This window comes from Leptinotarsa decemlineata, unplaced genomic scaffold (genome assembly GCF_025532065.1).
Source record: "Leptinotarsa decemlineata unplaced genomic scaffold, Ldec_3_MD MMD2_tig00000199_RagTag_RagTag, whole genome shotgun sequence".
NCBI lineage: Eukaryota > Metazoa > Arthropoda > Insecta > Coleoptera > Chrysomelidae > Leptinotarsa > Leptinotarsa decemlineata.
The window spans coordinates 710,873-731,711 of record NW_027412544.1 but is presented as its reverse complement, the minus strand read 5'-3'; the positions used below and the strand labels follow the sequence as shown (position 1 = coordinate 731,711).

The 20,839-nt window shown below is 32.9% G+C and overlaps 1 protein-coding gene across 1 annotated transcript in view; it reads left to right on the top strand.

Moving 5' to 3' along the window:
* The window catches only part of sli (slit guidance ligand), a gene marked incomplete at its 5' end in the record, with an annotated part of 109,789 nt that extends 92,806 nt beyond the window's left edge, over positions 1-16,983 (top strand). Inside the window, 11 exons of the mRNA XM_074173140.1 lie at positions 532-603; positions 666-829; positions 908-1,124; positions 4,489-4,798; positions 4,990-5,197; positions 6,392-6,626; positions 6,694-6,917; positions 11,462-11,749; positions 11,987-12,126; positions 12,537-12,904; positions 14,420-16,983. Coding sequence (XP_074029241.1) covers positions 532-603; positions 666-829; positions 908-1,124; positions 4,489-4,798; positions 4,990-5,197; positions 6,392-6,626; positions 6,694-6,917; positions 11,462-11,749; positions 11,987-12,126; positions 12,537-12,623 — 1,945 coding nt within the window. The remainder of the gene's footprint in view (positions 1-531; positions 604-665; positions 830-907; positions 1,125-4,488; positions 4,799-4,989; positions 5,198-6,391; positions 6,627-6,693; positions 6,918-11,461; positions 11,750-11,986; positions 12,127-12,536; positions 12,905-14,419) is intronic.
* Between the last annotated feature and the right edge of the window lie 3,856 nt (positions 16,984-20,839).

Here is a 20,839-nt window from a genome sequence, read left to right as displayed (position 1 = left end):
GAATTCATCCAAAATGGTTCTAGTTGAAAAATTTAAGAATGCCTACTTCCAAAACAAGCACTTTTCCCAATCACCAGAAATGCAATACTTGTCTCGATGTGAGTTTCACCAACCAAATTGGCATCTTCATGTTCTGAAAACACCAATTTGGTTGGTAAAACGATTTATTCTACACCAGAGGTTCCAGTTTCAATTTGTATTGGGAATACCTGCTTCTCATTTAATTAGCAGAATGCTTCTATTGAATTTTATCTCTACGCAGAATGATATATCTATAGATGTTTGTGAAATTAATAAAATTTTAATCTGATAGGAAACTATAGGGGGTGATAAATTGAATGAGGATTTCGGGATCAGGTTCTATTATGTGCATTGCTTTTTGGGGTTAGGTGAATTTCTGAACATTTCCTTAACATGACGGTCATCAATCTCAAAATGCAGTAATTATAATTGTAAAAGCCAACAAGGTTTCGCATGAAACAGTATCGACCACCTTTTTATGATCGTTTTCAAATATAATGGTTTTTGTAGATCTCTCCACGGAAATCAAATCTCTCTAATTCCTGAAGGAACTTTTGCCAACTTGAAATCCATCAGTCATATGTGAGTAATTTCTAAAAATATATGTTAAGATTGATGAACTTATTCTTTTCCTTTTTTTTAAGAGCTCTAGGTTCCAATCCATTGTACTGTGACTGTTCTCTGAGGTGGCTCTCTGAGTGGGTAAAAGTCGACTATGTCGAACCAGGAATAGCTCATTGTGGTGAACCTCCTAATATGAAGGATAAATCCATATTGTCCACTCCATCTACAGCATTCATTTGCAAAGGTAGAGTCTATGAAAAATTTGATTTGAACCATTTATATTCATAAGTGTGAACATAAATAAAATTGTTTCTTTCTTCAGGAAAAATTGGTAATGATATTTTGGCAAAATGTGATGCTTGTTACACTTTCCCCTGCAAAAATAATGGAAAATGTGTTACAATGCCTGAAAGAGATTATCAATGCAAATGTGCGCCTGGATATCATGGAAAAAACTGTGAATTCATGATTGATGCTTGCTATGGGAACCCTTGTAGGAACCAGGGTACTTGCAAAGTTCTGGAAGAAGGAAGATTCAGGTGAGAAATATGTAAAAATATTAATTGAACCTCTTGTTTTTTTTTGTGTTGTACTTCTGCATTAAATGATATTATCAGGTATTTGTATATATGAGTCTAGATGTTCCAAATAAAAAAAGACTTAGTGGTGATAAATAGCTTTGTTGGAAAGAAGAAAGCTAATGGTAGTATATTATCTCCTGAGGGAAAAGGTTTACAGTAATCTTGAACTTTAATTTTGCACATATATCTCAGAGCAGTTTTTTGAAGAAAGGAAACAGGATTTATTGATGTTTGAGAACTTGCCTCCTAGAAGCACATTCTATAAAGCAGGTGTGATTCACAAACGGCGAAGTAGGCATTTCTTGTGAATGATAGCTGAATCAGATTTTTAGGCAAATATACTGAAGATAAATTTTTACATAATTACCTAGTATGGGACCCAAAGTTCAATTTAATGTCGAATAAAGTTCTTAGAATTTATTCTGTTGTGAAATTTGCTCGTCAAGAAAAAATTATCTAAAGTGAATTTATTTTTTTTTTGGGATACCTATATTGAATGACAATATGCATCACATCATTGTTTCACTTTTTCCAAGCCATTTTTTATTCAATAGAAGTTTATCAACATTATTAGTATGCCAAAGTAGAGGCGAATCATCAACAAATACCGTGAATTTATCTCTACAGAAATAAACAGCCAGGTCATTAATAAAAAAGGGCAAACGGTCCAGGATAGATCCCTGAGGTACCCCAAATTTTCTTCTAATTTCATATTTTTGAAGTTTACTTTCTGAATACGGTATGATGAATATGAATGGAACTATGATAAAACATTACTCCTAAATCCATAGATTATGTTTTCTAGCGAAATGTCATGATGTACTCTGTTGGATGCCTTTGTCAAGTATCGATACATAGCTGCTGCAGTCTCGTCATCACGTAATTGAAGATAAACTTATCTTGAGAGGAAAATATGAAAAATAAAGAATCACTCATTCAGAAAGTGACTTGTTGATATGAAATAAAAAAATATATAAAAATTTCACCTATCCCAATGCTTCACTTCAGACACAACCATTTTATAAAGGTGTTTCGTTCCAGAACTCCTCAGTATAATTTCGATATAGCTCAAGGCCGACATTCCTTTTATTCTATTCATCAACAAATATGTTGACAAATTCTACTATCTCTGAGAGTAGCTGCTACAGCTTTATTGAATATTCTCACAAATTTCAAATGAATCTGGTACTTCAAGTTGTCAAAAGCCCTGCTCTTATAATTTTATTATTCCAGTGCTGTTGTTGCAAAAGTTTATTGAGCCTTAACATTTTTTTCTCTCAAAATTGTCATTGTCACCTTCAATAAACACAACGATGTGATATAATCAAGAATGGTCCAAAATAAGTTATTATTTATTTATTTATTTATTTATTCAACGGCAAAGCCAATTTACAAAAACATATTTAACAAAGTGTGAAGAACTACAAAGTACTTTTGAATGCTCATGTCTGATATCTACATTACAATTCACGATTTTACAAAACATTTAGAGAAGTGTGAAATACCAAATATTAATAAATCCTCACGTCTAGTGACTACATTACTAAAAGATAAAACAATTCTGGTACTCACAAGGAAAAAGATGTAACAAATCTGGTACAATTGATTTTAAAGACCTGATGTCAGGATTTCTCGTATATTTTTGTTTGATATGAAAAGTTATTAGTTAAAGTAGTTCTGGGCACTTTATCTCACTATTTATTAATTTGAAGAGCAAACTCAAGTTCATAGAAATTCTCGTATCTTCCAATGATTTTATATTTAACTTGGTTAAGAGTTGACTGTACTATTCATTTCGTTGAATACCAAAGTGAAAAGCACAATTCCTTAAGAATTTCTTTCGAACATTCTCAATCAAATCAATATTTACATTATAGTATGGATCTCATATAACCGAACAATATATTCAAGATTACGAATACAATTTTTTTTTTTTTGGGAAAGAAAGTAAGAAAGTTTTTGGCTTTCTACTACTCCATCTTGATACAAAAAAAAAGGATGAGGGAATCTTCCAAGGAAAGGAAGGAAGTAATCAATTTTAGAATAAGTAACTCTATACATGGATGTGTAGATCATGCAAAGAAGTAACTTTCAGACACAAACTGAAAGGAAGTCATCCTGAAACAGCTACTTTCATATAAACATTGAATTACATGAAAGAAAAAATTCTTTCGAAACAAATACTTCTATATGAACAGTGAATTATACAGAAGACACTTTTCAAACATTCGTTGTGGAATAAAAATCAGATATCATTCACGTGAGTTCTACTCTAAATGAATGGTAATAAATTGCACTTACGTGGAATACTGTCACCCTCACTGGTATACACCGATGTTTCGCCTTAAGACACTTGCCACAAGGCTCTTCAGTACCAAATTGGATAACATTATAGAAAATACACACAGTTCATTCGTGAATTACGATTTTTTAATGTCACGGAATAAGCTTGATCTGCTTATGTCATCGATGACATCGTAATGTCATTCATTCACCTATTCGATTTAATCCCAGTAGTAGAAAGCCAAAAACTTTCTTTCCCAAAAATTAAGCACTCCTAAAAATATAACCCCTTCAATTCATTTTTTTTTTGTTTTAATAGAAAAGTCAGTAGAAATTCTCATCACAAAACCTAGCATTTTGAGACTTTTTGCCACAATTTCTGATACTTGAAGATTAATATTAATTTTGCTATCAAATTTAACTCCCAGATCGCGAATAAACGTTTCTCTTTTAAGAGGTATATTATTCAATGTGTATTTGAAAAATATAGGAGATCTATTTTTAGCGAACGTAATGATTTGACATGTGTCGATGTTTACAAATTATTTCTACATCACATGGAAAAAGTTTCGAGATCTTTTCGAACTAATTCAGCATCTTCCCGGCAAGTAATTGCTCGATAAAGTTTGAGATCATCCGCAAACATAGAATATTTGAAAACAAACTCTGTGTCCGATACAAACAAGTTGAACAGCAGTGGGCCCATATGGGATTCCTGCGGTACCCCTAATGGAACCTGAATGGGCGTAGATGCTGTATCTCCGTATTTTACAGAAAATATAATTGAAGCATTGGGTTAAAAAAAGAATTTCATTTGGACCAAGTCAATTATTTTATAATTTTTTACTTGAAAAAAAAATATATATCAAATAATTTCTAAAAAATACTAAAAAAAAAATTGAATATACAAAACGATTACAAACAATTGTTTTTCCAAAGAAAAAAAGTATCTCATTATAGTCTTGAAATTATTCCAAACATACTAGTTCTTTATCTGAAAGAATAATCTGTTATGATCTACATGTTTTCTGTCTTCCAGCTGTGAGTGTCAACCGGGATTCACCGGTTTGCGCTGCGAGCATAATATTGACGACTGCCTTGGAAACAAATGCCAAAACAATGCTACCTGCTTGGATTTAGTCGACTCGTACCAGTGCAAGTGCCCCGCTGGATTTATGGGCGACTATTGTGAGCGGAAAATTCCCTTTTGTACAGAGCAATATAATCCTTGTAAAAATAATGCTCGTTGCGTTGATCACGATACTTATTACAACTGCGAGTGTTTACCTGGTTTTAAGGGCGAGAACTGCACCACAAATATTGACGACTGCGAGAACCACATGTGCCAGGTAAATATTGATTCAAAAAAATATTAATTTCATGTAACTACACAGTAAGATAATGATACAAAATCAATGAGCTTTTAAAGGTTGGCACTAGATGGCGCCAGATCAAATACTTTACATTTCTCAACATATAACAAGCACTTGCAACCGTAATGGAAATATAATTCACTCTACTGTTTTTCTTTATTTTGTAGAACGGCGCCAGTTGTGTAGATGGTATTAACGAGTACTTCTGCAAATGTACTGGCGAATATACTGGTAAATTCTGTGAAATAACACCCTTTGTGGCCATGATGTACCCCCAGACTTCGCCTTGCCAGCATCATGATTGTGTCCACGGAGTATGTTTCCAGCCATCGGGATCTAATGACTATGTCTGCAAGTGTGCTCCCGGATACTCAGGTACTACTTTCTTTGAATTCTGGTCCAAGAAAAAAAGAACATCTGAAAACGATACAGGGGTGTATTCAACAATAATTATAATACTTGTGATGCACTGTTTGGAACTTTTGGTGTAGTAATGGATATTACTGGAGTTTTATCCCAACACCAAACCGTTATTTTTTAACACCTCGACACGTGTTCTGATCACCAAGTGATCATCTTCAACAGGAATATTAAGCTGAATATGATCACTTGGTGATCAAAACACTTGTCAAGAGGTTAAAAATAACGGTTTGGTGTTGGGATAAAAATCCAGTAATATTCAATATTTATAATATTGAAAATAAAAAACACACGAAATGTATTGATGAAAAACCTTTCAAAATAAAAAATATATACAAAGAAATAGGTGAGAACAGGAAACTTCTCAGAAAATGTATGACTGAGGATTCAATTTTACAAATATTAAATGTCTACAGTTGACGTTGATGTGTCCATGTTGTGAAAACATTTTTAATAGTTGTAGTGGGTTTGTAATCGTAATGGAGATCATGCAACTGGAGAGTTTTGAAGTGATAATAACCGTTATCCTACGAATTTCTTGAACTATGATAAGAATTCTCTTCTTCGGCGGATTCCTCAAACTTATGTGTAATTCATAGTTTTCTTGATGACTTTTAATAATAATACTTCAAATATGAAAAGTATAAAGTTATACTGCTTTGAATTTATTTAACCAACCAATATGATCGACATTCGTTGATTGGTTGTGACCTCCATTGTTTTAATAAGGAGACAACTGATTTGAAATCCATGAAAAAAAAACGTCTCATATCAGCGATGAAGAGAAAACCATCAATATTCTACCTGCAGATAAATTTTTGTTGATTTTTTATTTTTGTTCACCCCATTTATTAATACATTTCCATTTCAGGACACAATCATTTGTTTTCTTTACAAACTAGCGTCCTTACATTTGGAAATTTTATACTTATTGTTTGATTGTTTGTTTTTTCTCATTTTTTGGTACCATTTCTTTTTTTAACTAATTCATCTGAATATTTCGGTGTTGGTGTTTTCATAGTTTTCAGATTATCACTGGTATCTTCTTCAATAATTAGGAATACTGCTTACTACTACACTTTTCATTAGTTGCTCACTCAATAATGAGTATATAAACAGTATAGGTACTTATTTCAACAATTATTTCAGGGAAACGTTGTGAATACTTGACAAGTCTCAGTTTTATCCATAACACGTCATATGTAGAACTGGAACCCCTGAGAACAAAACCTGAAGCCAATGTTACTATAGTTTTTGCAACAACCCAAGAAAATGGTGTATTAATGTACGATGGACATCAAGAACATTTAGCTGTTGAGTTATTCAATGGAAGGATTAGAGTGAGTTATGATATTGGAAACTACCCTGTTTCAACCATGTACAGGTAAGATTCAGAAAAGCTATAAGCGGTAGAGTTGACAATTTCTATAAAATCATTACTTTATTTTCAGTTTTGAAATGGTCTCTGACGGGCAGTATCACATTGCTGAATTAATTGCAGTCAAGAAAAATTTTACTTTACGTGTAGATAGAGGATTGGCAAGGAGCATAATCAACGAAGGATCTAAGGAATACTTGAGGTTGACAACTCCCATGTATTTGGGAGGTATTCCTCCGGAACCTGGTCTAGAGGCTTTCACACAATGGCATTTGCGTAACTTGACTAGTTTTTATGGTAAGTGTCAATATACGTGCTTATTCATTAAAAAAGACAAAAACATTGTTCTTCAAATGGAAAGAATCTTATGAAACTTCATTGAATAAGTTTTTCAATACTCTATCCACTACTGGTGTATTTTTTTATTAGACCAAGCGATACTGTTTTTTATATATATATATATATATATATATATATATATATATATATATATATATATATATATATATATATATATATATATATATATATATATATATATACGGAAAAGTCTAGGGATATTTTTATAACATACTAAATATCATAAAAATAAATGCATGAGGTCGTTTAATTTCGATTAAATTGGTACACTCGACCACCCTGTAGATTTCTATGGGTTGAACAAAGCCTGCAAAACGGTAACTAATCTTTTATCAAGTTTTTTACAAACTGTAGGTTTTCGGCTAAAATGAATAATCTGAAAGTGTTGAGTTTGTACATTCTATGCAGTTCTTGCTCAGCAATTAAACTGGAAATATTGTGCTTTAACATGGAACGCCATCACTTACCATTGGCTGAGATGAATAGAGCTGTAGGGCTTCTTCAAGGTGGCATGCGACAAAATGATGTAGCTCTTCGTTTGGGGGTCTCCCAAAGTGTTATCAGTCGATTGTGGCGGCGTTTCCGTGAAACTGGCAGTCCAGCCGAACAACATCCAGGGCGAGGACGCGCTACAACTGCAGTTCAAGACCGATTTTTGGTCTTAACCGCAAGAAGACAACCAACAATCTCAGCACCTGAGTTGGTTAACGTGTTGCAGCAGACGCACCAGGTAACCATTGGTCGTGATACTGTCAGAAATCGACTGCATGAAGCAGATCTCCACAACAGAAGGCCACTTAGATTTCCACCTTTGTCGAGAGGCAATCGCGGTAGAAGATTAGAGTGGTGTCAAGAACATCAAAACTGGGATGCAAATGATTGGGCCACAGTTTTGTTTACAGACGAATCCAGATTTGGATTTCATCCAGATTCTCGTCGAGTAAGACTGTGGAGACGACCTGGAAATAATGAACGTTTGAGACACGTCCAGGAAGTCCACACATACAGAGGTGGTACAGTAATGCTATGGGGCGGAATCATAATCGGCGGCAGAACCGATCTCGTTTTTCCAAATCGCTCCCTCACAGCTCGACAGTACCTCGACACCATTCTTCTACCTATCGTCCGTCCGTTTGCTGGTGCTGTTGGTGAAAACTTCCACCTAATGCACGATAATGCTCGTCCACATGTCGCGCGTCTAGTGACTGACTGGCTCACCAACGAAGGAGTTGATGTATTGCCATGGCCAGCACAATCACCGGACCTGAATCCCATCGAGCATGTGTGGGACATGCTTCAACGAAGAATTACTCCGCATATGGGGAACAATCACACAACGTTTCAATTGAGAGAGCTTTTAATCGCTGAATGGGCAAATGTTCCTCAACAAGACATTGACAATCTCATTTTGTCGATGCACGATAGATGTAGGGCCGTAATAAACCAGCGTGGAGGCCATACTTTGTACTGATTCCAATTTTTTTTGTATTATGATTTTTTTTCGGGGTGCCAAAGAAGAGCCATTCTTTTTTTTAGTTTTGCTTATATGCGCACTCAGTATTTTTGACCATTTAATAAATTTTGTTGTAAGTTACATTCGTTTAATAATCACCCGTCAACTTTTTTTCCCTAAAGCGATCTAAAAAAAATTATTGCCATTTTTAAAAATATCCCTAGACTTTTCTGATGTATATATATATATATATATATATATATATATATATATATACATATCACAATGTCAAAAAAAAATCATTCAACTCACTCCACTTTATCCTAATGAATATTCAAAATGTCCACTATTCACTTCCTGGCAAATTCATTTCTCACATTATGGAATGTTTTTGTGGTAATTTCATTGCAAACCCCTCTTTTTCTATCCATAAGTTCTGGAATAGACATACATATATCAGGTCATTCTTAGGAACCACATCTGCCTATCCAACAGTTTGGATAATTCTCATCCAGCCATGCTGCAACCAACCTGTCATAATGAGGGACGCACCATCTTTCTGAAACATAATATCAGTTAAAAACTCATTTGGGTTTGCATGAACTATTTTTCAGGTGCAAATCCTATTTATTAAATGTTCCAATGGAATATAGACAAAATTACTAGAGAAACACTCCAAAATGGGAGAAATAAATTCGTAAATCAACTTCATTTTTGTCGGGAACTGAATAGCAACATTCTGAACATTTACAGGGATATGGCTGGTCTGACTTCCAAAAATGAACCAGTGTTGGATAGAAAATTGAAAAACTTATGAAACGAGATCCTTTTCCATTCACAAAAGGTTTGATAGAGCCTCTCGGCGACTAGTAACATCAAATTGTTCTCTTCACTATAAAGTATTAAAAATAATGCCCTTTAATGGAAATTTTATCTGACCTTGATATCTCATTTAAAAGTTAGCAAAAGGAGAGAATTTTTACTGTACAGAAAACAAGGATCTCACTGTCCTAAAATAATGAAAATATGATTCTTTTAATTTATGATCAGACTATGTTTTCAATTTGTCAATGATGTAGCTAGAAGAAGCTTGAACTTTTTAAATATGAGCAAGTCAAGTTTAAATAACTTTGCATTGTAGTCATTAGCATTCAGAGTATCTGATTCATGGAATAAAATTTGATTTCACAAAATAACATATAATGTGGAAGAGTCAAATGGATTAAATTCTTGACTTCAGTTATTGAACATATTTATAGAATTTTATATTTTAAAATTTCATCTATTTGTTTGACACGACAGGTCCATGCGAAAATACATAACACCAAATGCACATATGCTTTTTGGACACATATTCAGAGGCAGTCTATTCATCATTCACCAGTTTGGAGGTATAATACTGGTTCCGAAGATATTGCATGATCAAAATACAGTATCTACTCCTTTCTTCACCTTTTTAGCTTGTTTGACAAATCATCAATTTTTCACATACTATGTTTTGGCATGGAACATCTGAACACACTTAGAGTTGCAACCTCTAAATTTTCAAATGAGGATAAATAGAGACTGTCTGTAAAAAAATTGAACCCAAATTTAATCACCGTTCGTCATAATTGTGAAAAATCCCACGTGCTAACTTAATCTTATGCTATTAGACTTCAAATCAGGTATTGTGCCATACAAAATTAAATCAACTCGAATTGCCTGAAGAATAATACTTGTGATTAGTTAGATAGATAATAGATTTTTCCACACAGTATGTGTAAATAATGACTTGAAAAGGATTTGGTAATGGTAATTTGAGACACTTTGGTGATGGATGTCCTTTCCTCAGCTACTAATGGATCTCTTTATGGACCAGGAAGTAACCAAGGAATCCGATCCTGAGTCTAAGAAGGAGATGAACGCCGGCTAAAAGACCATGATTTTCCTCCCTGTAACATCATACCAAGAGCAAGAGCTTCTCAGTTCTCCATCTTTGACCCTGGTAACAAACATAGAAAGCTAAGAGACCTATAGCCTCCTCGAAAGTCAATCAATCAATCTGCCTTGCACCAAATTCTTGAGTAGCAGAAATATAATCTGCATTAAGAGGGGAATCAAGTCCCTTCAGCAGATTAGGAAACACTTACTCAAAATATGATTCACACGGAAAAGACCTGTATAGTTGAATCTAGTGTATATTCAGATAAAGCCCTCATATTTGAAGGTTGCTGGGGTCATTATGGTGGAAATCTTGCGCCTTGAACATTCGATAATGTCGACCAAACAACTGGAATCTATTCAGTCTGTCTTTGTGGCTGCCTAGAGAATTTAAAGAAGATGGAAGCTAAATATTCCGGCTTGGATAGATACAGGTTACGTGTGAGGATCAAGACATTGTCTTCAGTCTGGTGGGTGAAGTTAGTACTCAGTAGCTATCAAAGGTCCCCCTCCCTGAAATACGCCAGATCGCCGATCCGGTCCTCACTAGATTGAAGATGTACCATGCCAACCTTGGACTGGATAATTCTTCACAATAAAATTCAGGACCTATGTTGTGATCTGTCCTGCCCCTCCGCGGAAAGGATCAGGTTTTCAGCACTTAGCAGTGTCCCACCCTTGCAAGATTATTTGAAATATCACTCACCAAATAAAGTAATTGCCTTCGTTAAAAAGTTGGAATGAGATTGGTCTCATTCCAACTTGCACAATACGAGGCACAATAAACTCTCGTGAGTTGCAGTAGACCCGACTTACCGACATACCGAACTTCCTAGAGATACGTTAAAATGAAAACATGTATGATCAGTATACATGACAGATCTTCATTAACATTAGAAGAAAATTTTGTTTTTGTCTTTTTTTTATAATTTCCAGAACTGAGACCAGTACTACCTATTAGGATCCAATTTAGCGATTTTCTATTTTTATGAGATATGATGAATTATTTTCTTATTAACGAATGTACGTTTCAAGATGGAAATTATAGTTTCCTTCTTCAAAAGAGATAAAATTTTCTCAATTACAGCCAATTATTTTTTCATAGGTTGTATGAAAGAAGTGTGGATTAACCACAAACCTGTAGACTTTGGGAACGCCAAAATTCAGCAGAAAGTACAACCTGGTTGTGGCATGATAGACGCTGACAGAGAAGATGAAGAACAAGAAGATGAAATGGATGAAATGGTGGAAGAGGCAGCAAGTCCACCCGATCCCTGTCTTGGCAATCACTGCAAACACGACAGCAAGTGTATTGCAACGCGCAACGGAGAGTATGCTTGCAAATGCAGGCCCGGCTTCAGGGGCAAATACTGCGAGCAAGGTGAGGAGGAGTGTAAGTATGCCGACTCACATTACTAATTTTCTGCTTCAGCTGAGCATTATAATCGGTGGAGGGAGATTAACCATAAAAGCCTATAAAAAATCATGGTTATATCTGACATTAATGGCGAATAGGCAAATGCTTCATTCAATACTACTGAAAACGTAAATCTTTAATCGTTTTGTATTCACTGATTTTTCTTAAATGAATATGTTTACCTAGCAGTGTTCATTTATTTGTTATTTGCAGCACCAACTTGCCGAAAAGAGCAAGTTCGTGAACATTACTCAGAAAATGGATGCAGATCAAGAAAGCCCTTGAAAATGGCAAGGTGCGTTGGCACTTGTGGATCAAGTTGCTGCCATGCCAGAAAAAGTAAAAGGCGAAAGGTAAAAAAAAATATTATTGATAACAAAATCATTTTGATAGTCACAAATGAGTATGCATTCATCGCTCTGAAGTTAGAGAATGTTTGTAGAAAAAAGAATCTATTATTGTAGTCTCCAAAATTGCAACTTACATACTAGAATCGAACGGATCTTTGGGCCTACCAATTTTATTTTAGCAGTTTCCTTTTTGACCAGTAATGACTATTTCGACAATTGAAAATGTTCTACTTCTAAATTCATGTACACTTAATATTATTTCTTAGGATCTAATATCTATTATAACCAAAATATTGATTTGTTTTGGAGTTCAAGTACCTACCAAAATTTGAAAACACTTTTTTAAAAATTTACAATTTGAAAAACTAACTCGCGATTATAATACCAAAAAATTTTAATTTTTTTAATTGCAGGTACGACTTTTATGCAACGATGGCACCAGGTACACCAAAGACATCGACATCGTGCGTAAATGTGCTTGCACGAAGAAATGTTACTGACTGACAGACGCCGCTAATCACAATTCTAACACGCAATCTCTGCAAGAGACTGTGAAACTCAATGAAAGCGAGACTGACCTACTCGCCCCCGTACACGCCCCAATGACCCAGGAACTCAACTTAGAACCCACAAGCCCACCGTACAAGTTGACTTTCTATTATGAAAATGATAAAAAAGCAAGGAACTTGCACCAGACTGATTCCCATGATTCTCAAGGCAACTATGATGGACTCGTAGTGCAGAGCTATGACAACTCTGTTGAAGCAAATAAGGCAGCAAGGTATTAATTATATTCCAATTTCTTTAATTCATAATGGCATGCCAGTGAGAGTGGCAATAAAGTGCTTGATATTTCTCTGGGGTTTTTATTGAGGATTATAAAAAAGGCATTACATTGAGTTTGAGTATTTGAGCAATTACTTTTTTGTATTTTGGATAACATGTGACATCCATTTCTTCCAAGTCTCTGAAAATCGCTGAAACTTCATGAGCTACTGCGACTATTAGCAATTCATTATATCCTCATTTTCATGACCATGAAGATAATACATATATGCCATCTCATGAAGCAGGAGCAGGACCATATATGTATATAAATGTATGGGTTTACGAAAGTGGGTGTGTATAGTATAGTTGCAGTCACGACTTACCTCCATTGTCTAGTTAACACAGTGTTTGCTGCCATCACAGTCGATAAGGCTACTATTTTCTTAGATGTGCAGTGTACGGATGCCCAAGAAAGTAGCTCTATTTCTGCTATCTTCTAGGAACGCCATATTCAAAAAGTTAACTAGACTGGGAACCTAGAAAAAGTGTACTTCACTCTATCAATCTATTGGGCAGAAAAACTACAAAGACTATACATTCATTACAGCACAGATTGCCAATTGTTTCATCAAAAATTTTTAATTTTTATTCTGAATATAAATGTATTCAATGTACTTCCATTTAAAGGCATCAAATTTACAATTTCCACATACAGAAATGTTAGCAGATATTACTTTCATCGGTATATTTATAAGGAATTAATGAAAAATACTTGAAAGATGTATCAAAAAAATTGTTCACCTAGCTATGATCTCGAAATTATAATCATTCCATATTTGAAAAAGTAATAGGGAACTTAGTGAATATATTTTATTTACAAATCCCCTAACTACAATATTATTCATTTGAATACCACTGACTAAAAAATGAAAAAGCTTTAGAATCATTCAATGCATTACATGTCTGAAATAGTTGTTTTCTCTCAAATTATTTTCAAATTTCTACTATCTAGATATATGAACTACTGGAAGGTATCAAAAGGTTCCTAGGTTTATAACAAATTTCTTCAAATAAAACAATAAAAATTAAATCAGGAACCTGTATCTCAATTCTAATCCTCAAAGTTCAAAGTCTGATTGTGTATTTTATATAATTATTTAGAGTCTGAACTCTTACCATCTGACCTGAAAGACCACTCACAATACAAACTAATCAGCTTCGTTAAGAAGCTGGGTTTATTTGGTCGAGTGTGAATAAGTGCGAGCCACAATAAACCCTTGCGGGTTGCGGTGAACCTAACCTAACCTAGAGTCTGAACTCAGCTCACTTGATTAAATTTATAATTTTTGTCTATATTGAACATTAATATTTGTATTTTTGATGAATTTATATATTTCTGTGAACTTCAGTTTATTTTATAGTATAATATCTAATGAAATCAATTTTGACCCTCCCGCCAATTTCTACATTTAGCAAACTATAATAATATTAAAACATTATATCATAAAAACATACTTTTAATTTTCAGGTATGCAAAGGATTTGAAAGAGCACGGCACAGGATGTATTCTTTCAGCATTTCTCTACTTCATCACCATAACATCATTTGTCTACCTAGCGGTATTATGGATCAAGCAACGTATGCACATGCATGTCGAACAGATGCAGTGGTGGTAACCCTCGACGTATTCGTTATTTAGAATATATAAATTTTATAAAATTCAACGGCTCCTTCGAAATGATTGTATATCATGGGTTATGTCCTAGGTAGTTATGAAATTTTTTCCAAAAATGTCTTGAAATTGATAAAGGAACAGAATTTTGGTCTGCAATATTACTTAACATATTGACTTTTCAAGTGAAGGATGGTGTAAATAACCAAATATGAGATTGAAAATAAGAATTAAATACTAGTTTGGCCACTGAGAATAAGTTTCTTATAAACCACAATTTTTTTTTCATTTCACCTATGACATAACTCATTTGATTATCAACTATACAATGAATATTTATATATTGCTATTTATACAATTATCAAAACTGCATGATTAGATCCAAAAAAAACATCTGTAACTGCATGAGATCCATATATCGAGCCTAACTAGTATTATTTTCACCAAGATGTGTATTATTATCATTTAAAAATGTTTGAAAATACCCGATTTTCGACAAACAAATTCCCGAACAGACTGTATTAATGAAACCCGAAAATGTTAGAATTGTGACTAGCGGCGTTATCTCTTGATCTTACAAGGAAACAAGGTTAAAAATTAGGTTAGTTTTTATCGTGTGAAACACAACGTTTATAGGGTAGTCGTAAGAAAATTTGTGCTCTTCTTCAATGAAACGACGATGTATGGTAAAATATGCAGGATTTTAATTTGAACACTTCCCACATCAAAATCTTCCATTAAATTATTTTGAAATATACTTAATTTTTGTTGTTTAGTGGGAGACGTTAAACAAAAATTTGCAGTTTTTCTGTTTCAACCCCCTAGGAGGCTCATTTACAGATATCATAGGAGATAAAGAGCATAAGAGTTTTGAAGTCTTCACAGAAATGATGAAATATAAAATAAAATGACGTGAATTTGTTACAACAAAAGATTATACATTCAAATATGAAGAAGTGTATAGGAAAATTCCAAAAAAAAAGTACATTTTCAATGAAATATATTAAGCAATAGTTTAAAATATGTTCTCGTAATAAATGTTTGAAATTCCTCAGAATACCTGTCAAGATTTTGTTTGTGTTTTATATGACTGTATCATCATCAAACAAATTTTTTGTGCGCGAACCTATTATGTAGTTGAAGTCGTTTAGATAAATTGTAAATAACAATGGCCCCAACACGCTTTCTTGTGGCATACCAAAATTTACAATCAGAAAAGACACTGTTAATTCTTGTGGCTTGATTTCTATAAGTCTAGTAGTTATGTAACCACATTTGACCTATAATTTTAACATAATTTAGTTTTTCAACTAAAATATTTCCATAGATATACTACAAATTGATTTCATCACCAGATCTCTGCTTACAATAAACAACATTGTCATGAGGTTGTGACTATAACTGCTGTTTTCGATGTGAAAGTCAATCATAATTATAATTTATTCTCGACACTTCTCATCGAACATGACCATTCTAAGAACAATGTTGAAATTCGAGCGCACATTCTCAATACAAGGAGTCAAAAATAGATTTTCGAATATCACTGATCGAATATAATAAGTCATAATATTAAAAAAAAATTAAATGAGCTCAAAATTTAACTTCTTTTCTCTTAAAAATACACCTAAAGTGACTGATTAAACAGGGCTGCAAATATTTTCAAGTCTTTGTCTTGAAAATAATATTGGTGTATTTTTTCACTTTCAATCATTATTTTGTTGAAGAAAGATATTGATAGCAAGAAGTTTTCAAAGTAACACTCTGTAGCAAGGAAAGTTTATTTTAATACTTGCATTACTAGGCAGACTGCGAGAAAGAGAAACATCCTCTATCAGAACTTCATAATTAGAGAGTAACAAAATTTTCTTAGACCGCTCAGTATTAATGTTCCCGTACATGAAAGTATTTCATTTATACGATTCAATAAACATCACTATAGTAAGGATAGAATAAAACATTTTATAATTGTATATAAGTATGCAAGATAATTGAAATGGGACATATTTATTACCGATATAATTTATTCAAATTGATTCCTTCTTGTTGTTACCATTTACTCAACAAACTTTTTCAATTGTCTTGAATACAAGTAGATTAAGGAATTCATAAATACATTCTTATACTCTGCGCTCACAAAAACGTGTAATCCTACTTCTCGATTTATTTATTTTCATATAGATTCCTCAGTGAGTGTAAGAATAAATTTTAAAAAAAGATTGTAAAGTATATTTAGTTTTTAAGAAAGTACTATCTGTTGTAACTAGATTTCTCAATTCTGTTCCATTTTCAATAATTCCATAAAAATAAAAAGTATACATTTACATCAAGTTTTTTACCTACAAATTGGATACTGATTCGCCTAATAATTGTAATTTATATCCAACCCAACTTGTGTATAAAATATATTGAATTTATCGTAATTAAGTTTTTTATTCACTGAAAACCCAATATTCTATTAGAATATTCGTCTAAGAAAAGACGAATGTGAATAGCAATCAATTTTTGTTGAATGTGCATTTTAAATAGTGCCTTAAAAAATATTAATTTTCATGTCTCCCTCAAGGTCAAGTGATTTTATTTCATAATATTATTTGGGAGCTATCAGAAATGACAATTTATGTTTACATTATCAGCTATAACTATGTAAACGGTGTCTACTCTTCAACAATAATTTTTAGGTTATCAATTCTGATGAATCAAGTGTAGAAAAGTTGTCACTTTTTATTAAATGCCATATATACATTTTACATAAATAGCGATTCCTAATGTAAAAAATAATTGGATCAATGAGTTTCTTATGACAAAAGTTGATTTCTGATTTTGAAACTCATTGATTTTACATTTATTTGTCCATTCCCATTCAAAAAAAAAACAATTTTGGGCGTCACCTGTGAGTTATTTTTAATGGAAATGAGAGTAGTGTAAAAAAGAGCTTTGGATTATAAGTCTCAGTTTGTGACCAAAACCATCACTGAATTGTGGCTCTTTGTCCTTTCATTGACCTTGAAACCTGCCTTTTTAATAATTATGCACATTATATGATAAAAGTGGAGTAAAACCTTCCTCTACAATGTATGCAGGATCTTTGTCTATGATATTAGTGAGACCTAGGTCGATAGCTAGATTTTTAATAGTTCGAAAATCGTAGTATTTTGGATATCCACCTTTTTTTAAAAAACTCTTGCTTTTACTACAGGAATTGGAACTGTTATAGGGTATATGGTATCTCAGAAATGTGAGAAGCTGTAACAGATGAGTAATTTTTACAGTATGGTTATCCCCAATAATTTACCTCATAACAAATTTCAATTTATTCAGTCATCTAACTCATTAAAATTACAACGTATATTCCGATATTCAATTTTTGAACAATTTACACTTCAGTGTTTCCAGGGTTCAAGGATTTTTCAATTTCAAATAGCAAATGGTTGAAATAATTTAAGCCTGTAAAACATAAACTATTTATTGAAGAATCAAATCTCATTGATCTGTGGCATATCTTGATACTCGAAAATAAAAGAACTACATATTCGAATGATCGTAAAACTAATGATGTTTAACAGAAATGGGGGTTCTTCAATGTTCAATGATAGGGTTCAATTTTCATGGCATGGTTTATTAGATAACTACTATTGTATGACAGGAATATAAATGTTTAAATTTAAAGGGATATTGTTGAAAAGAGATCAGTTTTTTGAAAAAAAGCTTTTTGGCTTTCACTCACTCATTTTCATGCAAAAAATTGTGGGAATCTTCCATAGGAAGGAAGAAAGCAATCAAGTTCAAGATGAACTTTTCACACAGATGTGTAGATATGCATAGAAGTTACTTTCAGATACCAACAGGAAGAAAAAACCTTCCTGAAACAACTACTTTCACATGAACATTGATTTGCACAAAAGTAAAAATAGTTTCAAAACAACTAATTTCATATGAACATTAAATAATATGAAAATCACTATTTGCTATTCAGTTTGTACTCCAAACATTCATTATGGAATTGGATCAGGTATTATCCATAGGAATGCTGCCCAAATAATATATGAAAGAGTTACGCACAAAATTTCACTAGAAAGCTTCGAAGTTTTGAAAGGAGACACTTGTGGGAAAGAAAGGTTTTGGTTTTCCACTTCTCCATTTCTACACAAAAAATATGGGAAACTTCCAATAACAAAATGAAAATAAATAATTTCAAAATAAACTCTTCACAAAAATGTGTAGATCATGCAAAGAAGTAACTTTCAGTCACAAACTGGAAGGAAACGCTCTCTCAAAAGAATTACTTTCATATAATAGAAATTGAATTACAAGAGAGAAAAAAGTACTTTCGAAACAACAACATTTTTAGTATAAAGGTAAAAAAGTAGAGAGCTAAAACCTATTTACCAAAACTTAAATCTCTTCTAAAAATATAACCCAACCCTATTACGACTTGCAAATGATGACTTTAAACTTGTGCATGTATCGATCCTAAAATATCAGAGTATTTTACCTGAAATCCTAAGGGAAGGTGTACAGCTGGACGAATATAAAACATTGTTAACTCCACCACCACTGGCTTTAAAAAAATTGTTTGGTATTCTACTATACAATAATAATAATAATGGAATTCCCTTAAGTGATGAAAAATTATCAAATTATAATTTTGCAAAATATAGTTACCATTCTATAATTATTTTATAGGTCATTTTCAAACTCTCGAAACTTTTCAATTTTAAATGACATTCCTCATTACAGACTGATAACAATGTTTTGTTGGCAGCTGTTAGCACTGAATAATTCTGTGGCTTTGGGAATCCACACTAACCAAACATTCCATTACTTTTTTTCAACAATTTATAATATTTAAAACATTTCAAAAAAAATGAACAGCATCAATATATGGAATACAAAATTTTCTATTGATAGGTATACACCACGACAGGGTAGAATAAATATTTATTGAGATATGGAGCTACAGAAACACATGACATTGAAACGGAAGAAACTTTTGAAACAACCTAATAACAAATCTGTAGAAGATCAATGATTTGGCTTTCCTTAAAGGCAGTTTTATACAAATCGTTTCAGTTTCAGAGTTTTTCTTTGGAAAATCTAATAGGATATGCTTTTGATGGTGCACCTCAAGCAGTAGTGGTATGTAAACACATCCATAACCAATTAAAATCCCATTTTAAACAATTCAAAACTCTTCCTTCTTTTAGATCTTTTCCAGAGAGAGAAATATACAATACTGCAAAGAAATTGTGTCCATGAAATATTCATAATAGTATCAGCTCAAAGAATATTCGCTTCAAGTCGAACTCATTACCCAAGTAAAAATTATAAAATCTAGACTTATGTCAGAAAATATATCAATTTGGTAATTATTGTTTATTTGTAAAGATGTTATTTATCACTGAAGAGAAATTGGCTGGTTTATACACCAAATTTTTACTTTTTCTTCACTTTTAATTTTCACTTCAAGAAAGTGATCACAATATAAATAAATTAACAGAAGCATTCATATACCACATTATGCTCTCATTGATTCACATTGTGACAACTTTCTTAGAGTATGAAAAAATAAGTGGAGCACTCAAAATATAACCAGACCCGCAACCGCAACAGTTATTGCGCTTCCTACTCCATTAGCATTACATATCTGTAGGAATGGTTGCCTATTCTATGGTTTCCAAACCCTTACCTGAGGTAGTAAGGTAGTATTCATAATTTTCACAAATAGAATGAAGGGACAGGCGCTGCCCGTTACATTTAATATGTGCTCGAGAAAGAGATTATTGAAAAATTTTGATTATATGTTAAGACAGATTTTAGTATTTCCAACTGCAGGGTATTTGACAAGATGACAAAAGTAGATTTTATGAAATCGATTTAATTTGCATCTTGAAAAAGATACATATAAACCCTGGTGTCAACTCATTCGCCTTCGTTTTGTCAAAAACTCTCGAAGCGAGAAATGAGATTGACCCAACTGTGTACACATGTTGATAGATGGAGTAAAAATCGAAATCTGTCGCTCGTATTTCATTCAGATCTTTAACTCATGGACCATATTGTGGAAAATCTTCCACTTAATATCTATTTATTCCCAAGTCTAAATAATGTTGAAAATTGAAGTAGCAATTTGACATGGACAAGCAGGGTAACTTTTAAGCGTACTCAGCACCTCTGTGAATGGAAGGCTGAAACTTATAGGATATTTTTAATATTTTTTTTGTGAAATATGCCATAGGTCGAGAGTTTTTTAACAAAATATTTTGCATGAGGAAGTTA